The sequence below is a fragment of the Astyanax mexicanus genome, chromosome 12 (assembly GCF_023375975.1).
Source record: "Astyanax mexicanus isolate ESR-SI-001 chromosome 12, AstMex3_surface, whole genome shotgun sequence".
Classification (NCBI taxonomy): domain Eukaryota; kingdom Metazoa; phylum Chordata; class Actinopteri; order Characiformes; family Acestrorhamphidae; genus Astyanax; species Astyanax mexicanus.
This window is the reverse complement of record NC_064419.1, coordinates 31165598-31193283: the sequence shown is the minus strand read 5'-3', so window position 1 is coordinate 31193283 and position 27686 is coordinate 31165598. Positions and strand designations below refer to the sequence as shown.

The 27686-nt window shown below is 38.9% G+C and overlaps 1 protein-coding gene across 1 annotated transcript in view; it reads right to left on the bottom strand.

Annotated features, from left to right (window-relative positions):
- si:dkeyp-14d3.1 (transmembrane protein 132C) overlaps positions 1 to 27686 on the bottom strand; it is a 486063-nt gene that overhangs the window by 175569 nt on the left and 282808 nt on the right. Inside the window, exon 3 of the mRNA XM_022670492.2 lies at positions 13528 to 13671. Coding sequence (XP_022526213.2) covers positions 13528 to 13671 — 144 coding nt within the window. The remainder of the gene's footprint in view (positions 1 to 13527; positions 13672 to 27686) is intronic.

The window sequence follows — 27686 nt, the reverse complement described above, 5'->3', positions numbered from 1 at the left end:
CATTTTATTGATCTGGCATACTTTTTTTTATCAAGTTATCAGGCGAGAAAACAAAGTTTTAAGATATGCCTGGCACTCCTCTAGACCTACACACAGCTGTGTTGGCATTCCTTACTGAATCAAGTCGATTCACTGCAGCATTTTTTTTTTTTTTGCCAGCCAAAAAAGCCCAGTCTACTTTGATTCCCGAAGCACCCAGACGCATTTTATACGTCAGGAGGAAAGAAAAATACCTCATATATCGCGGGTATATGTATTAGGTCCGAGTCTGGACTCCACTTTAAAGGTTACAGTGAACCATTTTCAGGGATTTTCAATCACCAGAGTGCCTTTTCTCCAGCCTCGTAACAGCAGGACCGCTCCGGAGGCCCACACTGAGGAATTTTCAGCATGACGTGTGTAAAAAATCGCTCTGGCCGTCTGAAAGAGTGCTCCATCACGGCAGGGCTTTTAGAATGCGGGCTAACAGGACGCGGGGCAAGTCCTGCTTTATTATGCAGTAAAATGGTCAGTAAAGCCAGGCTCTGACCACCGTGTGGAGTCAGCAGTAGCGGCCGGGGTTATGAAGACGGATCACTGCCGTTATTATAGCGGTCATTTCTGAGGGGAAACAGGTCGTGAGGATAAAAGTCTTAGATATTATACTGCTGGAAGTAGAAACAGGTGGAGAAGACCACAGCCCAAAAATAGTGGAAATCCTCACCGCCATTTTTTTAGTGGGGTAGTACACAAAATAGTGCTGGACGATTTTCACAATTAATTCAGTTAATTTGAATGTCAGTTTTAATAAAATTGATAAAAATGATGAGCTTCTTTGATTTTACCAAATTGAAAGCCTCTGGAATATAATCAAGAGGAAGATGGATGACCACAAGCCATCAAACCAAGCTGAACCCCTTGAATTTTTGCAGCAGGAGTGGCATAAAGTTATTCAAAAGCAGTGTGTAAGACTGGTGGAGGAGAACATGCCAACATGCATGAAAACTGTGAATAAATCCAGGCTTATTTTCATCAAATATTAATTTCCTCACAACGAATTTTTTATTATGTGTGATTTTCATGATTAATTCGGTTAATTCCAATTATAGTTTTAATGCAATCGCGTTTTTACATACAGACTAGGGGTGTAATGGTAAAGGGGATCACGGTTCGGTTCGCATAAACGCACACATAATACATGGTACATGCGAAACCCCCCACCCCGGAAAGACAACCACTTATCCATAGAACAATGTCAAATTTTAAAAGTGCAGACGTAAGATTTTCTTAATATTCTCTTAAACAAAATGCATCGGTTTTCAGATCAAATCCACTACATTTTAAACTTTACATTATGAATAGACCACAATTTTTGTCTTTTTGACAAAGAAAATCTAAGTCAAAGTTATCAAAGGACACGACAAATGTCTTGAAAACAATTTCTATATTATTAATCACGTTAGCTTCAAATGATTTTACAGTAGGATTTTGAAATAATGGGGTGGAAAATATACAAAAAAATGCCTGTTTACTTGTCCTTTACTATATATACATTTCTATATAAATAGTTAACTATCTATAAGTATTTATATAAATTTTTTAAATCTGTATATATTTTCTGTAAGTTTTTGTATACATAGATTTATTATTATTTGTTTATATATTTTCCTGACCTGTTTCTCTGTCCTTTTCTCTGTACTGCTGTAACATTGCAAATTTCCCCATTGTGGGATTAATATAGGATTATCTTATCTTATCTTATTTTATAGACCTGAATTTTGACTTCTATAAAAATAAGAAAATGAATGCAAGCACTCAAATATTGTAGGATGTATCTAAGGTTAATAACCTTAGCTGAAGCTCAATGCTTACCTGTTCCAGAGAAAATCTGAAAGCTCTGCATTGTCTTGTAGTCCTTCTGGACTCTAATCTGTCTCAATATATGAAACACATTCCCTACATTTACTCACATTTCACTCTGTCTCTGGTCATGGATCCTTTTAAATGGATGCAGAGGTTGCAGAATGCTGTGTTCACCTTGTCTGCTGCTATTGTGTTGCATACCTGGCATCCCGGGGTGTTGAACTAGAACACCAATGCATAAATTCAACATGTTTCTTCAATATCTCAAGGCACATCTTGATGATTTAAATTAGTACAGAAAATATAATGAATTTTGCTCCTTTAAATAGAACGGCATAATGCTGTTACCTCCATTCACTTAAGGATTAAACAGATGGTGATGAAACTCTAGAGGGTTGCAGCAGTGTTTCAGTCGTGGTTAATGAGAGCAGATGATCAGGGCAGAAGGAGTGATGCAGGAGTTAAATTTTGAATGGGAAAATGCTCCTGGGCTTTTGAACATAGGCCTCGCTGAGCCTTGAGGTGAAAGAGAATGAAGTAAACTCGGTGTAAGAGTAGGGGTTCAAAGGTTTGAGGCTTTATACAAAAGAACCATAGAAATCATCCTGGTGTTGCGAAAGCTTTGCGCCGTACTGCGCTCAGTCTAATATAAGCTCATAATCAGAGAGAACTGCGTAAAGAGAATAAAAAAAAAACATGGCTATATGGTACTGTGAAAATTCTTAAAACATTAAATACAGATTTAATATGCTTTGTTGAATTGGCTGCCTACTTACAGCAAAAACACACACTGAGCTATACTATGCTATACAGATGCTGTATTCACATTTTGTCATGCCTAGAAGCACTGTTTAATCCATCATCCAAAAATAGGAAAAAATATTCTACAACTGCAAACCTACGAAGACATGGCCGTCCATTCAAACGGACAGATTGAAAGAGAGCACTGTTCAGAGAAGCAGTCAAGAGGCCCATGGTCACTCTGGAGGAGCTGCAGAAATCCACAGCTCAGGTGGGGGAATCTGTCCTCAGGACAACTATAAGCAGTGCTCTTTACAACTTACAAATTTGCCCTTTATGAGTGGATGAGTGGCAAGAAGAAAACCATTGTTGAAAGAAAGACATAAAAAGTCCTATTTGCAGTTTGCTACAAGCCAAGTAGGAGACACAGCATTATTATGTTTTAATAACACATTATGGCATGGCATTTATATAAATGAATGAAAATGATCCTCATCTAATCTCTGTAGAGAAATAATGCCAATAGAATACACTATGTTTAAACTCCCAAGTATACATATAGATGATAGCACCGTGTTCTCTGGAGCATGAGGGTGCTCCAGTATTTTGGGATGAATTGTGGAGTTGGATGGAAGGATGGCTGAGATGAAATGGTGAACAAATATCCTTCTAAAAGGCTTCATGACCAGATCAAGAGCAAAATTTGAGTGAAAATAGGCGATGCGTCTCAAGGAGATTCAAGGATTCAAGGATTCAAGGAGATTTTATTGTCATTCGCATCACATGTGGTACATGAGGTGGAACGAAATTGTGATCTCACGATCCAGTTTTACACCCAAAGAGCTGTTATTAATAGATATATAGATAAAAAAAAAGAATACAATAAAAGAAATAGAATATACAAAATAGATAGATAAATATCCCAAAGAATAAAAATAAAAAATAAATAAATAGAGAGTAGAAAGGTTCAGCAACATGAAGTCCAGAGTGCAAGTGTGCTATAGCAGCATGATAATGTGAATTAGAGCAGTGGAGATAAAGTGTCTCAGTGCAAGTAAAGTGACCATGTTTGTAAACAGTAAACAGTAATTTGTCCTTGGTGTCAGTGCAGTGTGTTTGTTAAGTGGAGTTTAAGAGTCTTACAGCTTCCGGAATGAAGCTGTTTCTGAGTCTTGTTGTTTTGCACTTAATGCTCCGCAGCCTCCGGCCTGAGGGGAGTGGGACAAAAAGTGCGTGTGCTGGGTGGGTGGGATCCTTCCTGATGCAGGTGGCCCTTTTCCTGCATCTGGAGGTGTAAATGTCTGTGGTGCTGGGGAAGCTAACTCCAACAATCCTCTGTGCAGCCTTCACCACCCTCTGCAGTGCTTTCCTGTCTGCAGCAGAGCAGCTTCCATGCCACACATTGATGCTGGAGCACACAACGCTCTCCACCACACATCTGTAGAAGGAGGTGAGGACTGCGCTCCCGAGTCCAGCTCGTCTCAGCCTCCTGAGGAAGTAGAGCCGCTGATGTGCCTTCCTGACCAGAGTGGAAGTGTTGTTGCTCCAGGTGAGTTTGCTGGTCAGGTGCACACCCAAGTACCTGTAGCTGTCAACCACTTCCACCGCAGATCCTCCAATGTGCAGGGGGAGGTGGGCATGCTTGCCCCTTCTGAAGTCCACAATCATCTCCTTTGTCTTTTTTACATTGATGCAGAGGTTGTTTTCTCTGCACCAATCCTCCAGGTGTTCCACCTCCTGCCTGTAGCTGGACTCATCTCTGTTCGTGATGCATCCAACCACTGCCGTGTCGTCCGCAAACTTCACAATATGACAGCCTGGATGGAGAGGTGAGCAGTCATATGTGAGCAGTGTGAACAGGAGGGGGCTCAGCACACAGCCCTGAGGGGAGCCAGTGCTGAGGATTATGGAGGGGGAGGAGATGTTGTGTCTAACAGATTAAGAAATCTTAAGAGTCCAGAAGGAGTACAAGACGGTGCAGAGCTCGCCTATTTGTCTTCTGAACAGGTAAGCAATAGGTTTCCTTACTAAGGACTTCACTAATGCTCTTGTGATTAAACCAAGCAGAAAGCCTTCCCTGGACAGTAGAGACAATTACTCCAACAAATGCAGGACAAACTTGAAAAGAAGAAAGGAAAGGAAAGCAGGTGTCCCAATACTTTTGCCCATATAGAATATAAAGGCTTATAAAGCTACAGTGAGAGAGATAAAGAGAGCGAGAGATAAAAAAAAAAAAGAGAGATAAAGAGCAGAAGTGGATCACAGACAGTAAAGCTCAGCTGCACTCCTCCCGGCTCTCCCTCACGAGTGTTAGCCAGCTGGACAGATTAGCGCTGCGTCCCGGCGGAGGCGGATTAAAGCACACATGCTTTATTTAGTCCTGATCTTCTGCTCTCGGATCAATGACAGACTGTTTTAAACGCGCACACACACACACACTCATATACTCACACAGACACACACACATGCGCATCATGTCATGTGACAAGGCTTTATCTGTTCTTTGATATCATCATCATCATCATCATCATCAGCTCAGTTTCAAGTTCAAAGGCCAGTGTTGAGCTGTGTGTCTGTGTGAGTGTGAACAGTGCAGTGTGTAAGTGTCGCTCTGCAGGAAGGCTGATGCTGCTGCTGCTGCTGCTGATGATGCTGCTTCTGGCTCTTTGTGTCGTTTCCTTTGTTTACTATGATTCATGCTCTTGACTGTAGTATTACTCATTTATTTTTGTCCCATTTTGCTCTGCTTATGAAGTCTCTGGATTACTGCTACACTGAAAGGCAGTGAAGGCTGGTTTAATTTTTTTTTTTTTATAAATGTTGGAATACGCTTTTACTGTATGAACATTTGCCAGAGTGAGCCTCTACTAAAATATTATTTTACAAACTGTGATACAGATATAGCTACATGTTTCAGTAAAATGTACATTGTTGTTTTATTCTATAAACTACGGACAACACCTCTCCCAAATTCCAAATAAAAATATTGTCATTTAGAGCATTTATTTGCAGAAAATGAGAAATGGCTGAAAGATGCAGAGCTTTCAGACCTCAAATAATGCAAAGAAAACATATTCATATTCGTAGTTCAAGTTTTAAGAGTTCAGAAATCAATATTTGGTGGAATAACACTGGTTTTTAATCACAGTTTTCATGCATCTTGGCATGCTCTCCTCCACCAGTCTTACACACTGCTTTTAGATAACTTTACCTACCACTCCTGGTGCAAACATTTAAGCAGTTCAGTTTGGTTTGATGGCTTGTGATCATCCACCTTCCTCTTGATTATATTTCAGAGGTTTTCAATTTGGTAAAATCAAAGAAACTCTTCATTTTTAAGTGGTCTCTTACTTTTTTTTCAGAGAGGTTTTAGGGTGCTACCCACCCCACAGGATGCAGCACATAGAATATTATTGGGAGAGTATTCTCAGGCCAGTAGTGATACTGTGGTGTTTAAGAACTCCAGCAGCACTGCTGCATTAGGCCCACTTATACACAACAAACACTAATGCCCAGATCAGCCCGATTTTTTGACACGATTTTGTCAGAACCGACAAATTGCCAGCATCGGAACAGAATTTCAGCACCATGAATGACGAAGATTTGTGTAGTATGACATATTGAAAAAGCTGTAGTTTGACGTGAGTGAAGCCACACTTATTTTACCGCCAGAGGAGCATGTTGCTCCCTTCCCCTTGGCAATAGGAAGACAGAGCGCTCCATGGCACACAAAAGTAAACAAAAAGAAACATCTATTTAATAATGCTGAAGAAAAGAAAGAGGTTAATCAACCACATTTCCATGTGTTTGTGCAGCGAAAATCAACTCATTTGCTCGAATACCTTTCTTGAAAAATGAAACACTTTATTTTCTTACCTGTGTTAAGTACAGTAACACAGCCCTGCATAAGAAGCCAAATCACACCAAATTGTGCCAAAGAGGTCTTTGTTCTTTGTGCCATTAAAACTAATATTTGTGCTATTTTATTTAACAAGTTATAAGTGACAATGAACATGCGCCTGAATAAGACTTTATTAAAAATATATGCTACAGGTTGTAAAAAGTGTTTTTAATAAGCTTCTTCTGCACTTTTATAGTTCTTAATGCCTCATTTTAAATATCAGGGCTCTCTGGATTCTACCATTGAGGTGTGGAGCTAATTTGAGCCTGGATAATCGGGTAAAAAGCGATTTATCTGCAGTGGCAAAATATGCCCCATTAAAAACTATTCTAGCCTGTGCACAAAATGTCTGGATCTCGGAAAGCAGCAGGGGAAAGGAAGTGGGATACTTAACAAAGGTTAGTACTCTTCATCATGATTTACTAAACCCAAAGTGAATTTTATACTGGAGTTCTCCTTTAAGTGTACAAGTACAATTTTTTTCAGTATGAAAATGCCTAAATTTTCCATTATATTTATTAAATGTGTTGGACTAATCTGAACTATTGGAGTATTCCTTTTTAAGTATAGGTTAAACTAAGCCTTATAAGACTTTTTCTTTATACGAATTTGTTGGGGTGAGCTTTTGAGTTGCAGTGAGGTTGAGTTGTGCTGTAGCATCACTGTTTGATACGGATTTAAAATGCACTTTAGGGCAGACAACTATAAACATTCAACATGCTGGATAAATCTAATAGATGCTTGGCTAATAAAACAATATTGATTAAATAAAAGATGAAAAAAAAAAAAACCTTTGGGCTGCAGACTAAAGATATAAACATTTCCCAGGGAGCGCTGCTTTATTAGCACAAGCAGTTGTGAAACACTAGCAATTAGCAGTGTGGCTAATCTTTCACAAGCTTTTATTTGCTGAAGGCTTTTCCAAACCTCACCCTGTGCAGACCGTGTAGGAGTTTATGAATAACAAACAGCCTTCCCAACCATCTGAAGGAGGAGAAAATAAAAGTAGTTTTCTGTGTGTGTGTGTGTGTTTTTTCCAGAGTTACTAAATCAGACAAAACTGCCTGGATGCTATAATTACCCAACAAACACACACACAGACACACCTGTCAGGAAACCTTCCCAATTTAGCGGTGCCACCTTTCCAATTGTGAGTTTGCGTCTTTTATCACACTAGTTATGATATACTGCTTTGGATCACGCTTTATAACTACTACACTTGCCCTGTATGACAAGCTCAATCACATTCTTTAATTACGCTCTTGATAAAGTGCCAGGAGAAGCAGACACTCTAAAAGATTTAGTTTTTTTAAGGAACACATTTAGGTTTCACCACTAATGATAGCATCTAAATGCTAGTAGACCTTAGCTTTACTGTAACAGAGTATAGTAAAGCATTTGCAGATGCTATTTAATTCCTATGTTTAGTTTGATTTAATAAGTTAAGTTGTATTTATTATACAGACATTATGAAACCAATATACAGCTGTGAAAAACATTAAGAGATCACATTCATTTCTGAATCAGTTTCTCTGATTGTGCTATTTATAGGTATATGTTTGAGTAAAATTTTTATTCTATAAACTACAGACGACATTTCTCCCAAATTCCAAATAAAAAATATTGTCATTTAGAGCATTTGTTTGCAGAAAATGAGACATGACTGAAATAACAAAAAATACGCAAAGAAACCAAGTTCATATTCATAAAGTTTTAAGAGTTAAGAACTCAATATTTGGTGGAATAACCCTGTTTTTTAATCACAGTTTTCATGGATCTTGGCATGTTCTCCTCCACCAGTCTTACACACTGCTTTTGGATAACTTTATGCCTTTACTCCTGGTGCAAAAATTCAAGCAGTTCAGCTTGGTTTGATGCCTTGTGGCCTTGTCATCTTCCTCTTGATTATATTCCGGAGGATTTCAATTTGGTAAAATGATTATTTTTTTTCCAGAGCTGCATTTCATGTTATGTCTGCTCAACTTCCAACATTTCATGAAATAATACATACAGTACCAGTCAGAAGTACACACCTTCTATTCCAATGTTTTTATTTTTCCCTACATTAAACACTACACAAGGAATCATGTAGTAACCTAAAAGTGTTAAACAAACCAAAATGCTCTGTGATGCATTTAGGTGATCTTATCTGAGGTGCGTTTAACTTGTGGTTTCTGAGGTGCGTTGCTCTAAATGGATTTATCCTGTTTAAACTCTTGCTCTTGCTGTTCCTTTCTTGGGGAGGTCCTGATGAGAGCCAGTTTCATCATATTGTTTCTGATGGTCTTTGCGACCGCACTTAAGGATACTCTAGTAATTCTTCAGACTGACTGAGCTTCATTTCTTAGTTGAGCAGTTCTTGCCATAATAAGAAGCAGAAGAAGAAGCAGCAGAAAAAGAAGCAGAAGAAGAAGAAGAAGCAAAAGAAGAAGAAGAAGCAGAAGAAGAAGAAGAAGCAGCAGAAGAAGAAGCAGAAGAAGAAGAAGAAGAAGAAGAAAAAGCAGAAGAAGCAGCAGAAGAAGAAGCAGCAGAAGAAGAAGAAGAAGAAGAAGCAGAAGAAGCAGAAGAAGAAGAAGAAGCAGCGGAAGAAGAAGCAGAAGAAGAAGAAGAAGAAGAAGAAGAAGAAAAAGAAGAAGAAAAAGAAGAAGAAGAAGCAAAAGAAGAAGCAGAAGAAGAAGCAAAAGAAGAAGAAGAAGAAAAAGAAGAAGCAAAAGAAGAAGCAGAAGAAGAAGCAGAAGAAGAAGCAAAAGAAGAAGCAAAAGAAGAAGCAAAAGAAGAAGAAGAAGCAGAAGAAGAAGCAGAAGAAGAAGCAGAAGAAGAAGCAGAAGAAGGAGAAGAAGCAGAAGAAGAAGCAAAAGAAGAAGAAGAAGCCGAAACAGAAGAAGCATAAGAAGAAGAAGAAGCAGAAGAAGAAGCAAAAGAAGAAGCAGAAGAAGAAGCAAAAGAAGAAGCAAAAGAAGAAGCAGAAGAAGAAGAAAAAGAAGAAGCAGAAGAAGAAGCAGAAGAAGAAGAAGCAGAAAAAGAAGAAGAAGCAGAAGAAGAAGAAGCAGAAGCAGAAAAAGAAGAAGAAGCAGAAGAAGAAGAAGAAGAAGCAGAAGCAGAAGAAGAAGCAGAAGCAGAAGCAGAAGAAACCAAATATCTGCTAACACTAACAGAAGGTTTCTGGCTTTCAGAGATTTTTTCGTCCTTTTCTGATGTAAACGGAACACATAATACCTTTGAACAACATTCGGGTCAATGTTTTAGTTTTCAAGAGCTGAACAGACATGAAAGATATAAAAGAGAAAGTGCTGCTTGCTGCTAACTGCAAATGCTAACTGAAGGTTGCTGGCTTTCATCCATACAAACTGAGATGTGTGTGCTTTTTTCCTTTTTTCTGATTTATAAGGAACTTACAACAACTTTTAACAACATTTAGGTCAGTTTTGAGTTTCCAAAAGCTGAACCAGACATGCCAAATACGAAAGAAAAAGTGCTGCTAACTGCTAATGCTAATTGAAGGTTAAACTGATAATCATGTACTTTTTCACCTTTTTCTGATGTGTAAGGAACACATTCAGGTCAGTTTTAAGTTGCCAAGAACTGAAAAAAAACAAGAATAAATATTAGAGAATGTGCTGCTAATGCTAACTGAAGGTTGTTAGCTTTCATAAATATAAAGTGGAATATCAAAAAGGAAAAGCTGCTGCTTGCAGCTAACTGCTAAGCTAACTGAACACTGTTATTTTCAGCAATATTAACTGTGAATCATGTGCTTTTTCTCCTTTTCTTAGCAACAGTCAGGTCAGTTATTAGTTTACAAGAGTAAAGCATCAAAAAGAAAGTGCTGAACCACATATGCTCATTTAAAATGGGTCCTTCACTACAGCAGAGGGAAAATGCAACAGCTTTTAAAAACATTCAGGTCAGTTATGAGTTTCCTAGAGCAGAACAAACATGCTTAATATCAAAAAGAAAGTGCTGCGTCTGGCATCAAACTGCTAATGCTAACTGACGGCTGTTAGCTTTTACCAATATTAACTAAGAATCACATGATTTTTCCTCATTTTCCGATGTATAAGGAACATACAACAACTCCTAACAACATTTAGGTCAGTTTTGAGTTTCCAAGAGCTGAACAGGCATGACAAAGATCAAAGAGAAAGTGCTGCTAACTGCTAATGCTAACTGAAGGTTGTTAGCTTTCACCCATTTTAAGTCAGAATCAGATTTTTGCTTATTTTCTGATTTAAAAAGAACATAACTTTTTATAAAAGTCAGTTTAATAAGTTTCCAAGAGCAAAACCCAGATAAAAGTGCTGCTAACTGCTAATGCTAATTAAAGACTGAGAACTACGTGTTTTTTTCTCCTTCTCTGAGCAACAGTCAGGTCAGTTATTAGTTTACAAGATTAAAACATGGTTAGCATTCAAAAGAAAGTGCTGAACCACTAATGCTAATTTAGGATGGGTCCTTCACTACAGCAAAATAGAACAGCTTTTAAAAAACATTCAGGTCAGATATGAGTTTCCTAGAGCAGAACAAACATGCTTAATATCAAAAAGAAAGTCTGGCATCTAACTGCTAATGCTCACGCTAAATGAAGAATCACATGATTTTCCCTCATTTACGATTATTAAGGACCATACAACAACTTTTAACAACATTTAGGTCAGTTTTGAGTTTCCAAGAGCTGAACAGACGTGACAAAGATCAAAGAGACAGTGCTGCTAACTGCTAATGCTAACTGAAGGTTGTTAGCTTTCACCCATTTTGAGTCAGAATTAAAAAAAAAAAAAAACATGCAACAACTTTTGACAACAGTCGGTTCAGTTAGTTTCCAAGAGCAAAACATGTTCTAAACCCAGTAGAAACTGCTAATGCTAATTAAAAACTCATGTGAAGAATCATGTGCTTTTTCTCCTTTTTTGAGCAACAGTCATGTTAGTTATTAGTTTACAAGAGTTAAACATGTTCAACATTAAAAAGTGCTGAACTACTAATGCTAATTTAAGATGGGTCCTTCACTACAGCAGAGGAAAAATGCAACAACTACAGTTATGAGTTTCCTAGAGCAGAACAAACATGCTAAATACCAAAAAAAGAAGGAGAAAGCATGGCTGCTTGCAGCTAACTGCTAACGCTAACTGAAGGTTGCTAGCTTTCACCAAAATTAACTGTGAATCGTGTTATTTTTTTCTCCTTTTCTGACGTATAACATACAACAAATTTTTCTCATTCAGGCCAGTTTTGAGTTTCCAAGAACTAGAAAAAAAAATGTGTGAAAATGAGTTGATGCTAAGAACAGGGTTCTCTCGGTTCACGTTCTGATGAAAAGCTGCAGAGTTTAGCGGCTCAGAAGCATGTTTACTTGTGTATTTCGTACCCGCGCTGCTAAGCAGAGCTGCCTTATAGCTCCGGCTTAATCTTTCCAGTTTAGTGACCTCCAACAATCTGCCTCTAATGCGTAAAATTACACCTGTCAGAGCCGAGCCCGGTTCATTAACGCTACTCCCTGACCCGTGGAAATATGCGATTAAAAGCACAGCGACGCACAAAAGACTGTGGCTCTGCACTTAATTACTGCAAAAAAGGACTTTTCCCCCTCGTCCAGGGCAACGGCTCCTTATTTATGAGATTAATAAGAGCTCATAAACACAGATAGGAAAATGGCCAAAACTATTTCTGAGGCTGGTTTTCCCCCCTCAGATCAGAGGATGATGCTAATACAAGCATGCTAGAAATATGCTAATGTAAGTACCCTGAAAGTACGCTTCTTTATATTTTTATTTTGACTCGCAGCCTTCCCAATGACGGCTGCTAAGATGCAGCTATTTTGAGGCCACAGCTTTTTAATGAAATGTCTCCCAACTTTCTAGTCTAAGTCGTGTCAAAAGAGCCTTGCTTACAGAACTGTGTTTCCACACTACCGGGTCACTGCAGCCACGCCCACAGTCACAATATATGTAAGTGCATTTAGTAAGTGCAAATACAATAGACGAGATCACAATTGTTAAAATGATTGAGGTCATGTGCATTTTTGAACAATAAGTCGATAATGTAGTTATTGTGTTAGTGCTGTTAGATGCACTAGCAACACTTGAGTTCTCACCCCTCTCATCCACTCTTTTCAAATAGCCATAATATGATGGCACGTTTTGAACTATAGCAAATAATGCTTTACAAGTGTTAAACTGTTAGTGTTCAGACCTGTTGCAACAAGGCAAGCAAACCTATTAATTATCTAGGGCCCTTAGCTGCCCTAGGTTAGGAATTGAATTTAATGACAAACAATGTGAGCGCCCCTTTAAATTCTGTGATGGTCAGTACAGGAAAGTACGATGACAGTGAATCAGAATCCCCCTTAAGGACGCCCCTCCCACTAGTTACTGACAGTAGCCACCCAGCCAGGTTTGTGATTCCTGCAGCCGGAAAAATATGAAACTTCAGCAACCATAAAGTGGAAAAAAACGAAGACAGAGAAAGGACGAGGAAGAAAGAAAAAACAGTGAAGTGAATCACAAAATTTAAGCAACAGAGAGATTTTTAGCAGACTTTCAACAATTGTTGCTGTTATATAAAGCCATTAGCACAAGCTAAACTGAATTGACTTAACGTGACACAAGATAAGCATAAGTCAAACACGTTTCAGATCAAGCGCTTCGTCCAAATAAACCTCGTTGTAGGCCGCAACCGCGGAATACGGAGCCGCTGACCTACCAAACGCAGAAGGGCAAAGAAGAAGTGGAAGAAAAGAAGCAGAATAGATCATTTTTAGCTTGGCAACAACTTCAGTGATTGAAGAGGTCTTGAATCATGACCTCTGTTGGACTTTGACTCGTTCTGGGAGAAAAAAATGTGGAGCCATATTTTCTGTTGAATATCAATTTTGAACAGGGCTTGGTCAAAAGTGGCAAAGTGGGTGAAGTGAGCTATGAGAGGAAACCATTGGATTTTAGGTGGCGTTCCTCTCCCAGAAAATATGAAAAACAAACCATAAACCAGCAAGATGCTTGAAGCCCAGGTTGAAAATCATAAAAAAAAAACATGCTGAAGAAACTGACCTCTGTCCATAGCTGGACTCTTTCCTCCGGCAGTGCAGGGTCACGACCTTATGACCTTCCGTCCTGACATCCTGACTGACCATCCACAGCGTGGGGTTACAGGGTCTCGCCCCTAAAAACGCTACTCCGTCCTTTAGCTTCACCCTGCAGAGAAGAAAAGGAGAGACACGTTCGTTAGCACTCAAATTTGTGTTGCGTTGTCTTTTTAATTCACGTTACTTTTTATGCTATTCATGTTTAATGAATCACGTCAATTATTCAGTATGAGTGTATCAAATATGGATGTTGTTGATTATTATACATGAGAGGTATGTTTGTCGCAGCTCTGAATGTATTTGTTTTTCAACACTGGACTGAAATAAATATATTTAACACCCAGAACCTCCAGAAAGCAATATAAAGGTGCAAACAGTGTAAATGTAATTACAGACAGACAGATGAAGAGATAGACAGAGAGATAAAAAGAGGAAGAGTGAAAGAGAGAGAGAGGATAGGTCTTGCCACAAAAGACTATATTCTGTAAGTACTTCCCTCGCTCCCCTATTTTTGAGAAGAGTCTATATAGGGTAGTGGGTAGTAGGGGTGGGCGATATGGCTCTAAAATAATATCACAATATTTCAGGGTATTTTTGCGATAACTATATACTTGGTGATATAAGAAAAATTATTAATTAATTTTAGGAATATAGTATATAGTATATAGTATAACAGCATAATCATAATATGGCAAAATAAATAATATAGCATAAAATAATATAATGCAGCAAAAAATATTGCAGAATATTTAGTGCATGCATATAAACTGCAAACTAAAACAATTATACAATAAATACACCTAAAGCTTCACAGTAAATAATAGACTACATTTAAGACAGAACACCTCTATTATCACGATATGGATTTTTAATATCACGATATTTCTGTGTCACGATATATTGTATACGATATAATATTGCCCACCCCTAGTGGGTAGTGTACCTATTGGTGAGAGATCACTACTAGATATTCCCCTACGATTCACTCCAAGATACAATATCTTGTCCAGTTGACCGACTTTTAGAAGAAAGGGTATATTATTGGGCTAAAACATCGTTTCAATGAATTGCCTGCCATCTAGGCTTTCCATCAGCCAGACAGCGCTGTCTCTGTTTGTAGCGAATTAGTGGTGAGCACTACAATCCTGCTGTTTTCTTTGTAGAGCTACACACTGCCCCAACTGCTGGCATGATGATTTGGGGAGTCATAGCATACAACAACTGGTATTCAGTCACCCCTAGACATATACTAACAGATCTGCAATTTGTGCAGGACATTCTGCAGTTGCATATGTTGCCTCCCATAGCAGGGCTTCCAAATGTCATTTTCCAGCAGGATAATGCTCGTTGTTTTGATGTCAGATTGATGTTAGCATAGCCAGCTAGCTAACTTTCCTGCAGTCCTTTTTTCTCCGCCCTCCTCCGGCTGTTGTTAGTAGGCGGTCCGTCACAAACCCTGGAGATATCAGCCAATAGCATTCGCTGATGGAGGTGACCCTGACCCAGCCCCCAAACTGTCAAAACCACCCCTTTCAAAACTCGAGCAAAAACAAAATCTAATTTGTTAAGGTAATTTGCATAGCGCGCGAGGCGAACTGTAAATTTGAGAGGAAAACACCTGAGAGGAGAAAAATGAAGCTCAAAAGCGATATTCTGTTCAGCGCGCACACAATCCCACCGTTTTTTTAAGTTAATTTACACACGCAAAATGTTAAACCACGCTGGTTAATTTTATTCACCTGGTATTTTTGCGCCCCTGACTTTTGACATAAATGTGACGCCATAAAGAAATACGTTTGTCAGATTTTGCAACACTTCCTTGTCCTAAACAGCGTAAATACATACATACATTACATACAGTATACATACAGTGCTATGAAATGGGGCCCCCTTAAGGTTTCTTTAGTTTTTGTCATACATTTGTCATACATTTTTCTGATTATTAAACAAACTTTAATATCAGACAAAAATAGCCTGAGTAAATACAAAAAGCAGTTTAAAATTATTTATTTGAATGATTTCTTTGAGACTCCTGCGGCCCACAGTAAGAGCGATTATGAAAACGTGATGAAAACATGGATCAGTGGTGAACCTTTCCAGGACTGAACGGCCTTCCGAAATTACTCCATAAGGGCATAGACAACTCATCCGCGAGGTCACATAGGAACTTCAAGATCAACATCAAAAAAATTTGCAGGCCTCACTTGCCTCATCAGTGTTAATGATTTAGCTAAATCAAGATCCCCAGGTCCTCTTACATCTGGCGTAAAACCAACAAATAATTTCTGAGAAAGAATTTCATACTGAAAGTCAAACATGGTGGTCTGGGGCTGCTTTGCTGATTTAGGATCTTAACAACTTGATGTAATTAATGGAACCATGAATTCTGTTCTCTACCAGAAAATCATGAAGGAGAATGTCTGTCCTGAGGCGTACTTGGGTTCTACAGCAGGGCAATGATCCGAAGCACACCAGCAAGTTTACCTTTGAATGGCTTAAAAAACAAAATGAACTTTTTGGAGTGGCCTAGTCAAAATCTGATTGACAAGTTTGATTGTGGCATGATCTTAAACAGGCTGTTCATGCTCAAAAACCCATAATCTGGCTCAATTAAAACAATTCTGTAAAGAAGAGTGGGTCCAAATTCCTCCATGTGAGATGTGAAAAACTCATTGCCAGTTATCACAAATGCTTGATTGCAGATGTTGCTGCCAAGGGTGGTACAGCCAAGTTATTAAATTTAGGGGCAAACTGTTTTTCACACAGGGACATGCTGGTTTGATTTTTTTTTTCTCTTAATAAATGAAATTATCATGTAGTATCTGATATTAAAATGTGTTTGTTAATCTAAAAACATAAAATAAAAATAAGCATGATAAAAACGCAAAAACAAAAGAAATCTGAAGGGGGCAAATACTTAAAATTATAGTATTCTGAGAGTTGTTGGAGTAATCTATGCTGTAGCTGAAAACGTACTAAAATAATAACAGTACTAGTATCCAGGGTGTATTGAGGAGGTCTAGTTAGCAACCACTTTCAGAAAAGCTTTTGTAAGTTCTGCATTCAAATTCAACCAGTGATTCAGGGGAAGGTGCTATCAATATTCATTCAGAACAAAACGAAAGTCAAGGGTGTGCGGGTCAACTCTGTACAGTTACCATTCATCATACTCTGAGAGTCTTTTTTTTTTAAGTCTTTTATTCCTCTCTTTTTCAGGAATATATACTGCAACTTTTTTTTCTCAGATTCTTTCTCAGATTCTTTCTCAGACATGGAGAAGGAGGCTGACCTGTTGGCCAAAATTAAATTAAACCGAACGAATCAGGCTTCAAGGTAAATGCACATGTAATGCAACGCTGCAGAGACAAAACACACTGTGGGAGCTCTTGTAGCGATCTTTAAGCAAAGTTTGATTTAGAGTATCAGTGTGTCTTTGCTATCAAAACAACAGGAAAAGTACACTTGTGCAGCTCAAAATGGGCTGTGTTACTTGCCGTTTGGTGCATTGCTATTTCAATGGTGCATCTACCTGGACGTGTTTGTTGTTGATGAAGTTTGCTTAGCTGCCAACAGGCGCGTGTTATGTGTTTGTGCACTGTTGCATGTCCATGTATGCATAAAAAGTGGCATTAAATGCATTAGACACATGGCTGTGCTGACAATTCACTGCCAATATATCAATGGATGTCTTGTTTGACTAAAAGAAAATGTTTTTTTTTTTTTTTTTTAAGCGGCAAGACCTGCGGAATTACAAGAGTCCACCTAACATTCAGCTCAAAATACCCTATATTAACTGAAAAATATATAGACATAAGCTTTTATTTTAATAATAACAGCTCTTAACCTGATATTGGTGGCTGATAATGTGTGTGATAACGCGTATTTTCGAATCGCTGGGCTTCTTTATTTGTGGGACTGCATCTTTGTCTATGCTGCCTATTGGAGACGTGGCGTTTTTTTTTTTCACCGTGCCTATGGGATCCAGCGGCTCCCAGTGGTGTTTAATGACATTGCATTTGGTTTGTATTTGGTTTGTATGCGCTGCATCGTTGCTAAGTTACCCGTTATGTGGCAGAGTAATACATGTAGAGCTTCGGTTACAGTGCATTATCAGCTGATAATGTCACTAATATAACGCCTCTTTTATTCTTTATAACTAACAAAGAATAATTCAGTAGCAACAATGATTTATTAAGTATAAACTATGAATTATTAAGTGTCTACTACACATAAATCAGTATTCACTATGATATATTAAATAAATAGCCTACTCTGAATTATTCTGTGTCTGCTATAAATAAATTTGAATATACTATCAAGTATTAGGTAACTATTATGAATTTCTCAGATCATATTCTTTTCATATTAAAGTAATAAAAAAAAACTTGCATACTGAACATATTGTACATTAGTCACACGGACAAGCAGATAATAATTAGCAGAAGAAGCATCAAAGGACCATCACAACCTGAAAATCTTTAAAGAAATGATCTCTTAGGGCCTGTCTTAATTATGAATCCATTACTTCATTAACAAAGTCTTTATTATAATTGAGCACTGAGTGCCGTTAATGGGCCTCGTGGGATGGGTCCAGCTCTGTATCAGTCAGAGTGCTGAAGTCTGAGTGGATGTCACTCATCGCTGGTGTGAACAGAGGCGGAGTATTGGCCTGTGCTCAGCAGAGTGAGTGATACTTGACCACGAGTAAAAAAGAAAAAGCATGCTGCAGCTTTTAATGCGCTGCTCCACTGAATGGATGGTTCAGCAGTGCGGCGGCGGGTCAAGTGCTACCTGCGAGAGATGGAGTGGAGTGCATTAGTCTGCCTTATTTATTACTGCTGTTAGCTATTTGTGAGGTTGATTTCAATTGATTTCAATCAATTAAGGGATAGAACAGGTCCCCAATCTCCGCATTTAAAAGAGAAGCTACGCTTTCAGGCTGAAGAGATGTACTGAACAGAGCTAGCTGGGGATTTTTCTTTCATTTGTAGACTTATTTACACAGTTTAAAAAGCCTCAAGCTGCTTAGAACAATAGATGTAGGTTGTATTGTTGACTTTCTTTAACAATGCCCTGGAAATATTTACAATATCTGGGACTTAACCCTTAGAACCTTTACGTCCAAAATCACACCTTGTGTTCTCAGCCTAATTACTCAGAAATGTCTTCACTCATCAGCATAAATCAAAGGGCAGAACTTACAGTGTGGTAAAGCATCTGCAAGAGATATATTGGGAAAAACAAAATAAGATCTCCTTCAGAGTTCCTTGTTTTATTCTTCCATTATAACTCTCAAATTAATTTATTTGCTCAAAACAAATAATCAGTTGTATTTACATTCACTCTCAGGTCTCTGAGTAAATCGCATGACGTCATCATCTCCACTGATTTCTCAAAGTGTAAAAAAAAGGAGACTTTCCCAACAACAAACAAATAAATACGTGCAATTTGCTTTTCCCCAACCAATATCATTTACTTCTAGTGCTTTAAACATATTTATATGATGTTTCAAACCAAATATTATCAGTTAATGACTCAAAAGTGTCCACAGAAAAAAGTGTGAATCTACCTTACTACCAAACTTACTTGAATTGTAAGCTTTGCAAAGTTTACAAGCACTTCTTAATATTGTTTTTACTTCACTAGCACAATTTTACTAAGTACATATTTTACACTAAAAATGTATTTATTTAGACTAAAAAGTTGACATTTTTGTATGCAGTTTTTTATTGTGTGTCCTAAATCAAAGTTATTTTGTGGAATAATGCTTTATTCTAATATTTGTTATTATAAGCAGCTGAAAATAAATATCTAGTATAGTAAATCAGCGTTGTTATTAGTTGAAATATTGGCCATATTGGCCCTGATCAAAATCTTGTAGTTTTTTTTTCTACATGTATCCTAGAGGTGTGATTATCAAGAAAAATAAGTCCGCCTGATGAAGCCATGTAATGATTTATCATTAAAATTCTAATGGTTTAAACTCATATACACTCTAGTCTAACCATTTTTCGAAAGATAAATATATATTTAAAGTGTATATATTAAAAAAAAAAACAAAAACAGGCAAATGGTAAAATTTTGACCAAAACATGGGCAGTTCCAGGAAAATATAACAATTATGCTTCCTTTTACATTTTAAATGATTACATTTTTAAGCAGGTCTGAACTAAAAGAGCTGTTGGCATGCGGCTGTCTGATAAAATTACCGTGTTATAAGTCCTAAAAAAAGGAACTGACAAAAACGGAGAAAGAAAAACACAGCAAAACAGGCCGGGTTAGGAACATATAAAATAAAGATAAATACACCGCTTGGCACACAAGGGGTTAAGTTTCTGCAGCGCGCGCGTCTGTGTTGCGCGCGTATATGCGGCGCGCGCAAGGGCGTAGGAGCGGGCTTGATATTGGGGGGGACACATTTGCCAATATGAACCCAAGCCCACCCAATAGTTTCCTAGAACAACATTTGTGAAAATTACTTTTAATTAAAAGTAAATTATTATTATAAGGTGATTTTACAACCTAAACATGTTACTCCACATTACAGCTACTGTTGTTAGAAAAATTATGCAAGCAATGTCTGAATTATGTACATATGACAAAAATTTTCAGTTATCACCTAATATTTAAAATAATATAACAGATTATTATTATTGTTATTATTATTATTATTGTTATTATTATTATTATTATTATTATTATTATTATTATTATTATTATTATTATGTATTGGCATGTCAATTCTGTTGTATATTTACATTTTCTCCTGCACTTTTATTTTTTTCTACTGAGAGCTCTTCTTAAGATGGTGTCCTTATATGTAAAAGAATGTAACTTTACGTTTCATAGAGACTTTTATAAACGTCAGGATATGTGGTCTTACTGTGAAATACAAATGAACAGAAGTCATGTTACAGCAGTGTTTCTCAACCCAGTTCTTATATATTCTACTGCATATTAAAACTGTTCTCCATATTCTAGAGCTTCCTCTGGTGGATATACATGATTAATTTAGGCTCCATAGGGGGCTAAAGGATTTTAACAGGTAAACTCAGTAAATGACTGTTTATTAGCTGATCAGGTGGAAGACACTAGTTTAGGGCAGTGATCGGGGTTAAGTAACTGCTTTAAACTACCAACTTAAAGTACTGTACTAAATTCTGGCGATCATCTACATCCAGCTTCTAGATAACTAGTTAGTTAAATCAATTTTCGTTCATTATAGCTCACAGTTAGTCCTGTAATCCTAAATGAATAAACAGTTTGAAAATTAAAGTGATTAGCTGATCAGGTACAGGGAAACATTACATATATATTTTATTTTTTTCTTTTAACCCTGACTCCCAATCTAGCTAATTCCAAAGATAAGCTTACACACTAACACAGCTGCAGTTTATTAATCACAGTGGGTTTAATCTGTGTGCTGATTCAGAGACGTGTATTTTAACCAGCTATCAGAAACATATCATCACAGTTGAAGTGGTTAGCCTATCGTTACCTTTATTTTAGTAAAATCTCCGTATATCCATCTCTGTTTTAAAATCAGCTGAAGCTGCTGCGTCCCGATCCCTGCTAAATCTCACAGCGAGGGGGCGGGGCTTCCCCAACAGCAAACTGCCTCTGCTCCGCGCGCCGCAAAACCAGCAAGCTGATTGGCTGTTTCTACTGAGAGGCGTGACTTAATACCTGAACCGGCTCCGTGATTGGTCCGGTCTGTCTCCTCATTAATAGTACAGCTGACCTGAGCGAACTGATATCATTTTTGGGGGGGACAAATCCACCTGTTTCTAATATTGGGTGGGACATGTCCCACCCATCCCCCCCGGTTCCTACGCCTATGGGCGCGCGCTTCCCACGGTCACACGCGGCCCAGCCTGTGACTACACATGCTGAAAAATACCCAAATAACACAAAAATACACATTTTCAGCCTCTAAAGATCCCATTCTTAAGCCGTGTCTCAGTAACGCGGGTCAGAATTCACATGCATCACAATAATCCCATTGAAATACATGGTTAGCTTAGCATAGTCGGCTAGCGCCGTAAATATTAAATGAACTCACCGATGCAAAACTCAGCGTATCTCAGCTAATAAAGCTCCTCGATCGCCACAGAGTGCTCATCAGGTCCACCCAGCTCAGTTTTTTTTTTACTGTAACGTGTGACGTACTACCAAAAAAAGTGAAATATTCTCAAAAGCAAATTTAATAATTATTTATCAACTAAATGAAGTTATATTTTCCTCACATATTTGTGTCTTTATTATTATTTTTTTTACAATATTTTCTGTAAGGGCTGGTGCCCGATTGAGGCATCGGAGGGCGTGCCAGGGTTAATTTGGCTAATTACTAACACCTGCTATCAACACCTTTTAAGCCAAGCCAACCACTTACTCATCCCTGGATCTTTGAAGCTCATGAGAGCGAATCTATGCCGGTGTTCCGTCAAGTTATGCTACCCATCGATATGTGCTTCCTAACGGCACTGCGCATGCGCTGACCTACACTTTTTAATTATTTCTCGTGTTTTTTTATTTTATTTATAATATGTGTTTTTTGCGTTTTTTTGTATTTAAACAACCTGGACTTACGGTCATTGCACTAAAGTTTAAATGGAAACTAATAATTAATAATTATTATAAAAAAATAAAAATACAAAAAGCAGTTTCTAATGACTTGTATTTACCATAACTTTACAGTGATTTATTCTATTCAAATATACTAACCTACAACTACTGGGACTTTTACTGGGAACATGCTCTAATATGATGCTTCTTTTGTTTTAGTTTTTTTACAGTTAAATATATATTTATACACCAGGGCAGCACAGTTTGACATGGTAGCACACCTAGACAGAACACCAGTTTTCTCTTTTCCTCCCTGCTCTATCTACCGCTAGTGCCGTTTTCCTGCCTGTGCTTGGAGTTAGACTGGATGGCATTGCCGGATTTCTCCTCCCTTCTGAGTTTCTCCTATCCCTCTCTCGAGTCTGTGGGAGCCAGGGCTGAGCGGCTCTCTGCTCTGCTCCCCCCTTCCTCGCGATCCCTCTAGTTCTGAGGAGCTGTTTGTTTCGTTTTCTGTCTCTCTCCCCTTTTTAAAAGGGGCGGCCACACTTCTCTGCCAGCTTTGTTTTCTCTGCCTCTACACCCGTTCTCGCACTCCCCCTTCTCGGGTCTACAACCGGTTTCGGGTTTTTGGTTTTCCACCTGTTTTGAGGGGTGCCTGTCGAGTTTCACTGCTTCATATTCTGCTGCTCTGCACTTGGGTTCTACAACCTTCTGGGCTGAAGAGCTGCTGCTCCCCACCAATTACATTTTCTCAGCTTCTTATTTAATTTCAGCTTTAATCTAGCTCAACTATTGCTCATAAATGGGTTATTTTGTTCTATTTGTAAAATTTAGTTGGGTTGCATTTGGTGCAAGGGTGGCTGTCGTGAGGGTGTTTCCATTAAAACACAGGAGGATGAACAGACTTCAACTGAAGCAGTTTATTCACAGTGTCTTTTTCACAGGAAAGGATGGATGAAGGAAGGAAGGTGATGGATAAAAGAAGGTAGTCAGTTGATAAAGGATGAATGGAGTGATTATACAGGATGGATGGTTTATCTACAAATAAACAAAATATATAAGGATCAGTAAAACAATACAAACAATGCAACAAAGGACCTACAAAACAAGTGAGCAAACAATAGAAGCAATCACAATCAAAATGGACAAATTAACATAAATGAATAAAGTTATAAATCAGAAAACTTACACAAACACACATCCAATGGAAACTCAGTCCTCAATCCAAAAAGGTACAAATCCTCAGACCATGCCAAACAAAGAAAAAAAAAATGGCCGACAGTGACATTTTAAACTCTAAGCCCCGCCTTATCCCGCTGCAAAGAATTATGGTCTATGTAGTTTACCTTCTCCCAGGGAATTTCCAACACTATTTATTATGCACATATTTGATTCAATATTAATTCATTTAATTATTCTAATAGGCTGTGTCTTTATTCTCTGCACTTTTTAATAATAAAACAATTACTTTTAATAACTCAGGCTTTTATAACCTGGGTTGCAGGTGCCCTATTGATCATTGGACAGAGCGATGCAGCCCAGTCATTTGAACTATTGCCTGATAACTAGGCCGTCTAGACCATTAGTCAGCCTCTAAATCTTCAAATCTTCATTAGTAGTGGTGTCATACATGAGAAATCATAAAAAAAAAATGGAGAGAAATGCACTGCTTTAGACCAGAACCATATTGGGATCTATCCAACACTCATTGCTATCTTACATCCTCCCAACAGTCCATTTTAACGCCTTGTGCCTGTGCTGTTAAAATAGAGTCTGAGTTTAGGAATATATCTACGCCGATGTGCGTGATGGTCTGGAAATGAGGTGTGTTCAGGTGAATATCTTGGCAGCAGGAAACACAGGTGCGCCACTGACTGAATAAAACCCAGACAACAGTGAACAGACAGCCGCCAAATCCTATCTTAGCCATGCAGGAGTGCCATGTGTGTTGAGCGCAAATCCAGCATTTCAACAACAATAAAGAGAATAAAGAATAAAATAAAATAGCAATGAGTTAACTAAAATACTAATGTTAACGGGGAGAACTAAAGTTAGCAACAGGCTAGCTAACCGTAGTATCGAGCTAGCTAAAATTCTAATGTTACTGTGGAGAGACCTAAAGCTAGCAACAAGCTTGTTAATCTTAGTGATGAGCTAGCTAAACACTAATGTTACCTGGGATAGTACTAAATCTAGTGACGAGCTAGCTAACCTTAGCAATGAGCTAAATTAGACACTAATTTTACCGGGGAGAGAACTGAACCTATCAAAGAGCTAGTTAACCTTAGCGACAAGCTAGCTAATGTTAGCAACAAGCTAAATTACATACTAATGTTACCTGGAAGAGAACTGAACCTTGCAAATAGCTAGTTAACCTTAGCGACGTGCTTGCTAACCTTAGTTACAAGCTAAATTACACACTAATGTTACCGGGAAGAGAACTAAAGCTAGCAACAAGCTAGCTTACCTTAGTGATGAGCTACCTAAAATATTAATGTTACCAGGGAGAAAACTACCTTTAGTGACAAGATAGCAATGAGCTAGCTGAACTTAGTGATGAGCTGTTTGAGGGCAAATTGTGATTGTATTTTTTAGATTTTAGAATAAAAATGAATGGAATTTGAATTAGAATTTTGACTTTTAAATCTTAATCTGGTCTCTGTCTTGTTTTTTCCTGGTCTTGGTCTTGACTCGGACTCGACTACTAAAAGTCTTGGTCTTGAATCAAACTTGACATATCCCAGTCTTTGTCTTAACTCAGACTCGGCTCTAGCAGTCTTGACTACAACACTACTGTAGACACTGAATAATTCATAGTAGATGTAGATTTTTTTTCCTAGTAGTAAGTTTTACTCATCATTAATATGATTTATATGCCAAAAGCTTGTAGCGTTAAAGGTTAGGACAAATCAGCTACCATTCACCCAGTCTAGCAATTGCTCCTCTAAAACAAAATTGTCATAATAATATAGCTTCACATATCCGAATTCAATATGCAATAATGAGGGCTGTTCTTTCAGCACAGAGCTATAAAACCTAATGTTCCAACTCCCACTCAGAAAAAGATGAATGCTATATGAAACAGACAGACAAAGAGAGGATCATCTGGACATTCATTCAGCATCAGCTGATAGTGCAGTAATGATGGCAGAGAGCAGAGAGCACACTATGCGGGCTGTTGATCATTGTGACATAAGCCTTTACAATAGTGATGCTGCAAAAGTGTTTTTTTTTTTTTTTTTGCAGCTTGTAATCGATCTTATAGACAAAAGAGGTGAGTAGAACCCTGTGAGTTTAAACCCATTTCACACTGTGAAACATGCAGTGAAATTTACAGGGAAATTGTGTTAAATAGCCAAAGTTAAAAACTGAAGATGGAAAAATGGGGAAAACACAATTTTGAAACATCATAACCTTGCCAACAGCAATACAAACAAAATATATAAAAATAATAAATATATAAAGTTTTTTTTGGGTATTAATGTAGAGCCCAGTGTCAAAAAGCTGACTTTGTGTCTTAGGTCATGGGTCTTCCAGCAAGACAATGACCCCAAACATACTTTAAAATGCACCCAGAAATGGATGGAAACAAAGCGCTGAAAAGTTCTTAAGTGACCAGATATAATTTCCATTGAAAATCTGTGGAGATATCTTAAAATTGCTATTTGTTTAAAGCAGCACTCAAATATAAAGGGCCTGAAGCAGTTTGCAAAAAAAATATTTGCTTCATTTGTGTGGCTGTGTAAACAGGGAAAAACCCATTTAATCTGACATTTTTAAATCAAATTGTGGTACTGAAATCTGATAAATATCTGATTTGTGGCCAGACCAGAATTAAAATGATTTTTCTTTGTCAAAGAGAAAGAAAAACAACAGTGAGGAGAAGGAAAAATATGCAACAGCAGTGAGTTGAAGGCTTCAGTGGCCAAGATACAAGGTAACAGACTTCTGAAATATTTGGACTAATGTCTCTGTTCCAATGATATTAGAAGGCTTGTGTTGCAATGGTATTCCTAATGAACTGGACGCAACTACTACAGAGGAAGCGTAAACGCTTAAAACCTGTCTGCATTTAAATTACATGTCCTTTTCCAGCAAGCTGGAGCAAATTATTGGTGATAAACCCAACTGCAGCCTGAACTCATTCATAGATCTTGAGATTGTGACAAGAATTCAAGTTAAACTTCACTTAAAGCATTGCAAACCGTGTTCATGTAGCTTACCACTGGCTACCAGAGCCCTGAGAGAGCACATCTGGCCTTGCTCTCTCTGGGTGGGTAGATGACGCTCTCTCCCCACATCACTCCAATGGGTGATGTCACTCAGCACAAGGCGTCTGTGAGCTGATGTATCAGAACCGAGTTGCTGCACTTTTCCCCAAAGTGCACTGTGATGCTACCCGGCAAGTTTAAAAAGAGGTGGTGGCTGACTGCACATGTATCGGAGGAGGCATGTCTTCACCCTCCTGGTGTTGGGGCATCACTAGTGATAGGGGGAGTCCTAATGAGTGGGTTGGTTTATTGGCCGGGTAAATTGAGGAGAAAGTGGGAAAATAATAGAAATAAAATCGTTGTCAGATATGGGTCACAGTAAAATTGTGGGAAAGGTCAATGTCACGCCTGGCCCTGAGATGCCACGCCCCGTGTTGCACGCACCGCTCTCCGAGACTTCAGCGGCGGCCGCGCCGCGCTCACAGACTGCAGCGGCGGCCGCGCCGCTCTCCCAAGCACCAGCAGTCCCAGCTGCTCCAGTTCAAGCACCAGCAGTCCCAGCTGCTCCAGCTCAAGCACCAGCAGTCCCAGCTGCTCCAGCTCAAGCACCAGCAGTCCCAGCTGCTCCAGCTCAAGCACCAGCAGTCCCAGCTGCTCCAGCTCAAGCACCAGCAGTCCCAGCTGCTCCAGCTCAAGCACCAGCAGTCCCAGCTGCTCCAGCTCAAGCACCAGCAGTCCCAGCTGCTCCAGCTCCAGCACCAGCAGTCCCAGCTGCTCCAGCTCCAGCACCAGCAGTCCCAGCTGCTCCAGCTCCAGCACCAGCAGTCCCAGCTGCTCCAGCTCCAGCAGTCCCAGCTGCTCCAGCTCCAGCACCAGCAGTCCCAGCTCCCAGAACTATGTTTGGGCCCAGGCCCCGTATTTCCAGGCCTGGTCCTAGGCCTCCTGACTTTGCCCCTAGTTATGTGCCCAGGCTGTCCCCACAGACTTTTACCAGTCCTGGGCACCCACCTATGTCTTTTGTACCCCTGTCTCTCCCTGTCCTGGTCCCCGTATCTGTGATCATTCCAGTTCCTGTCCCCGGTGGTTTCTCTGTTCCTGTCCCTGTTACTGTGTTTGTTTCCGTCCCCGTCAATGTTCTAGTCCCTGTTCCCATGTCCGGTCCCGTCCAGTCTCTGTCTCATGTCCAGTCTCCGTCACCTGTCCAGTTCCCCGTCCAGTCTCCGTCACCTGTCCAGTTCCCCGTCCAGTGTCCGTTCCCTGTCCAGTCTCTGTCCCCTGTCCTGTCTCCATCTCCTGTCCAGTTCCCTGTCCAGTCTCCCGTTCGGTCTCCTGTTTTCCCCGGCCTCTC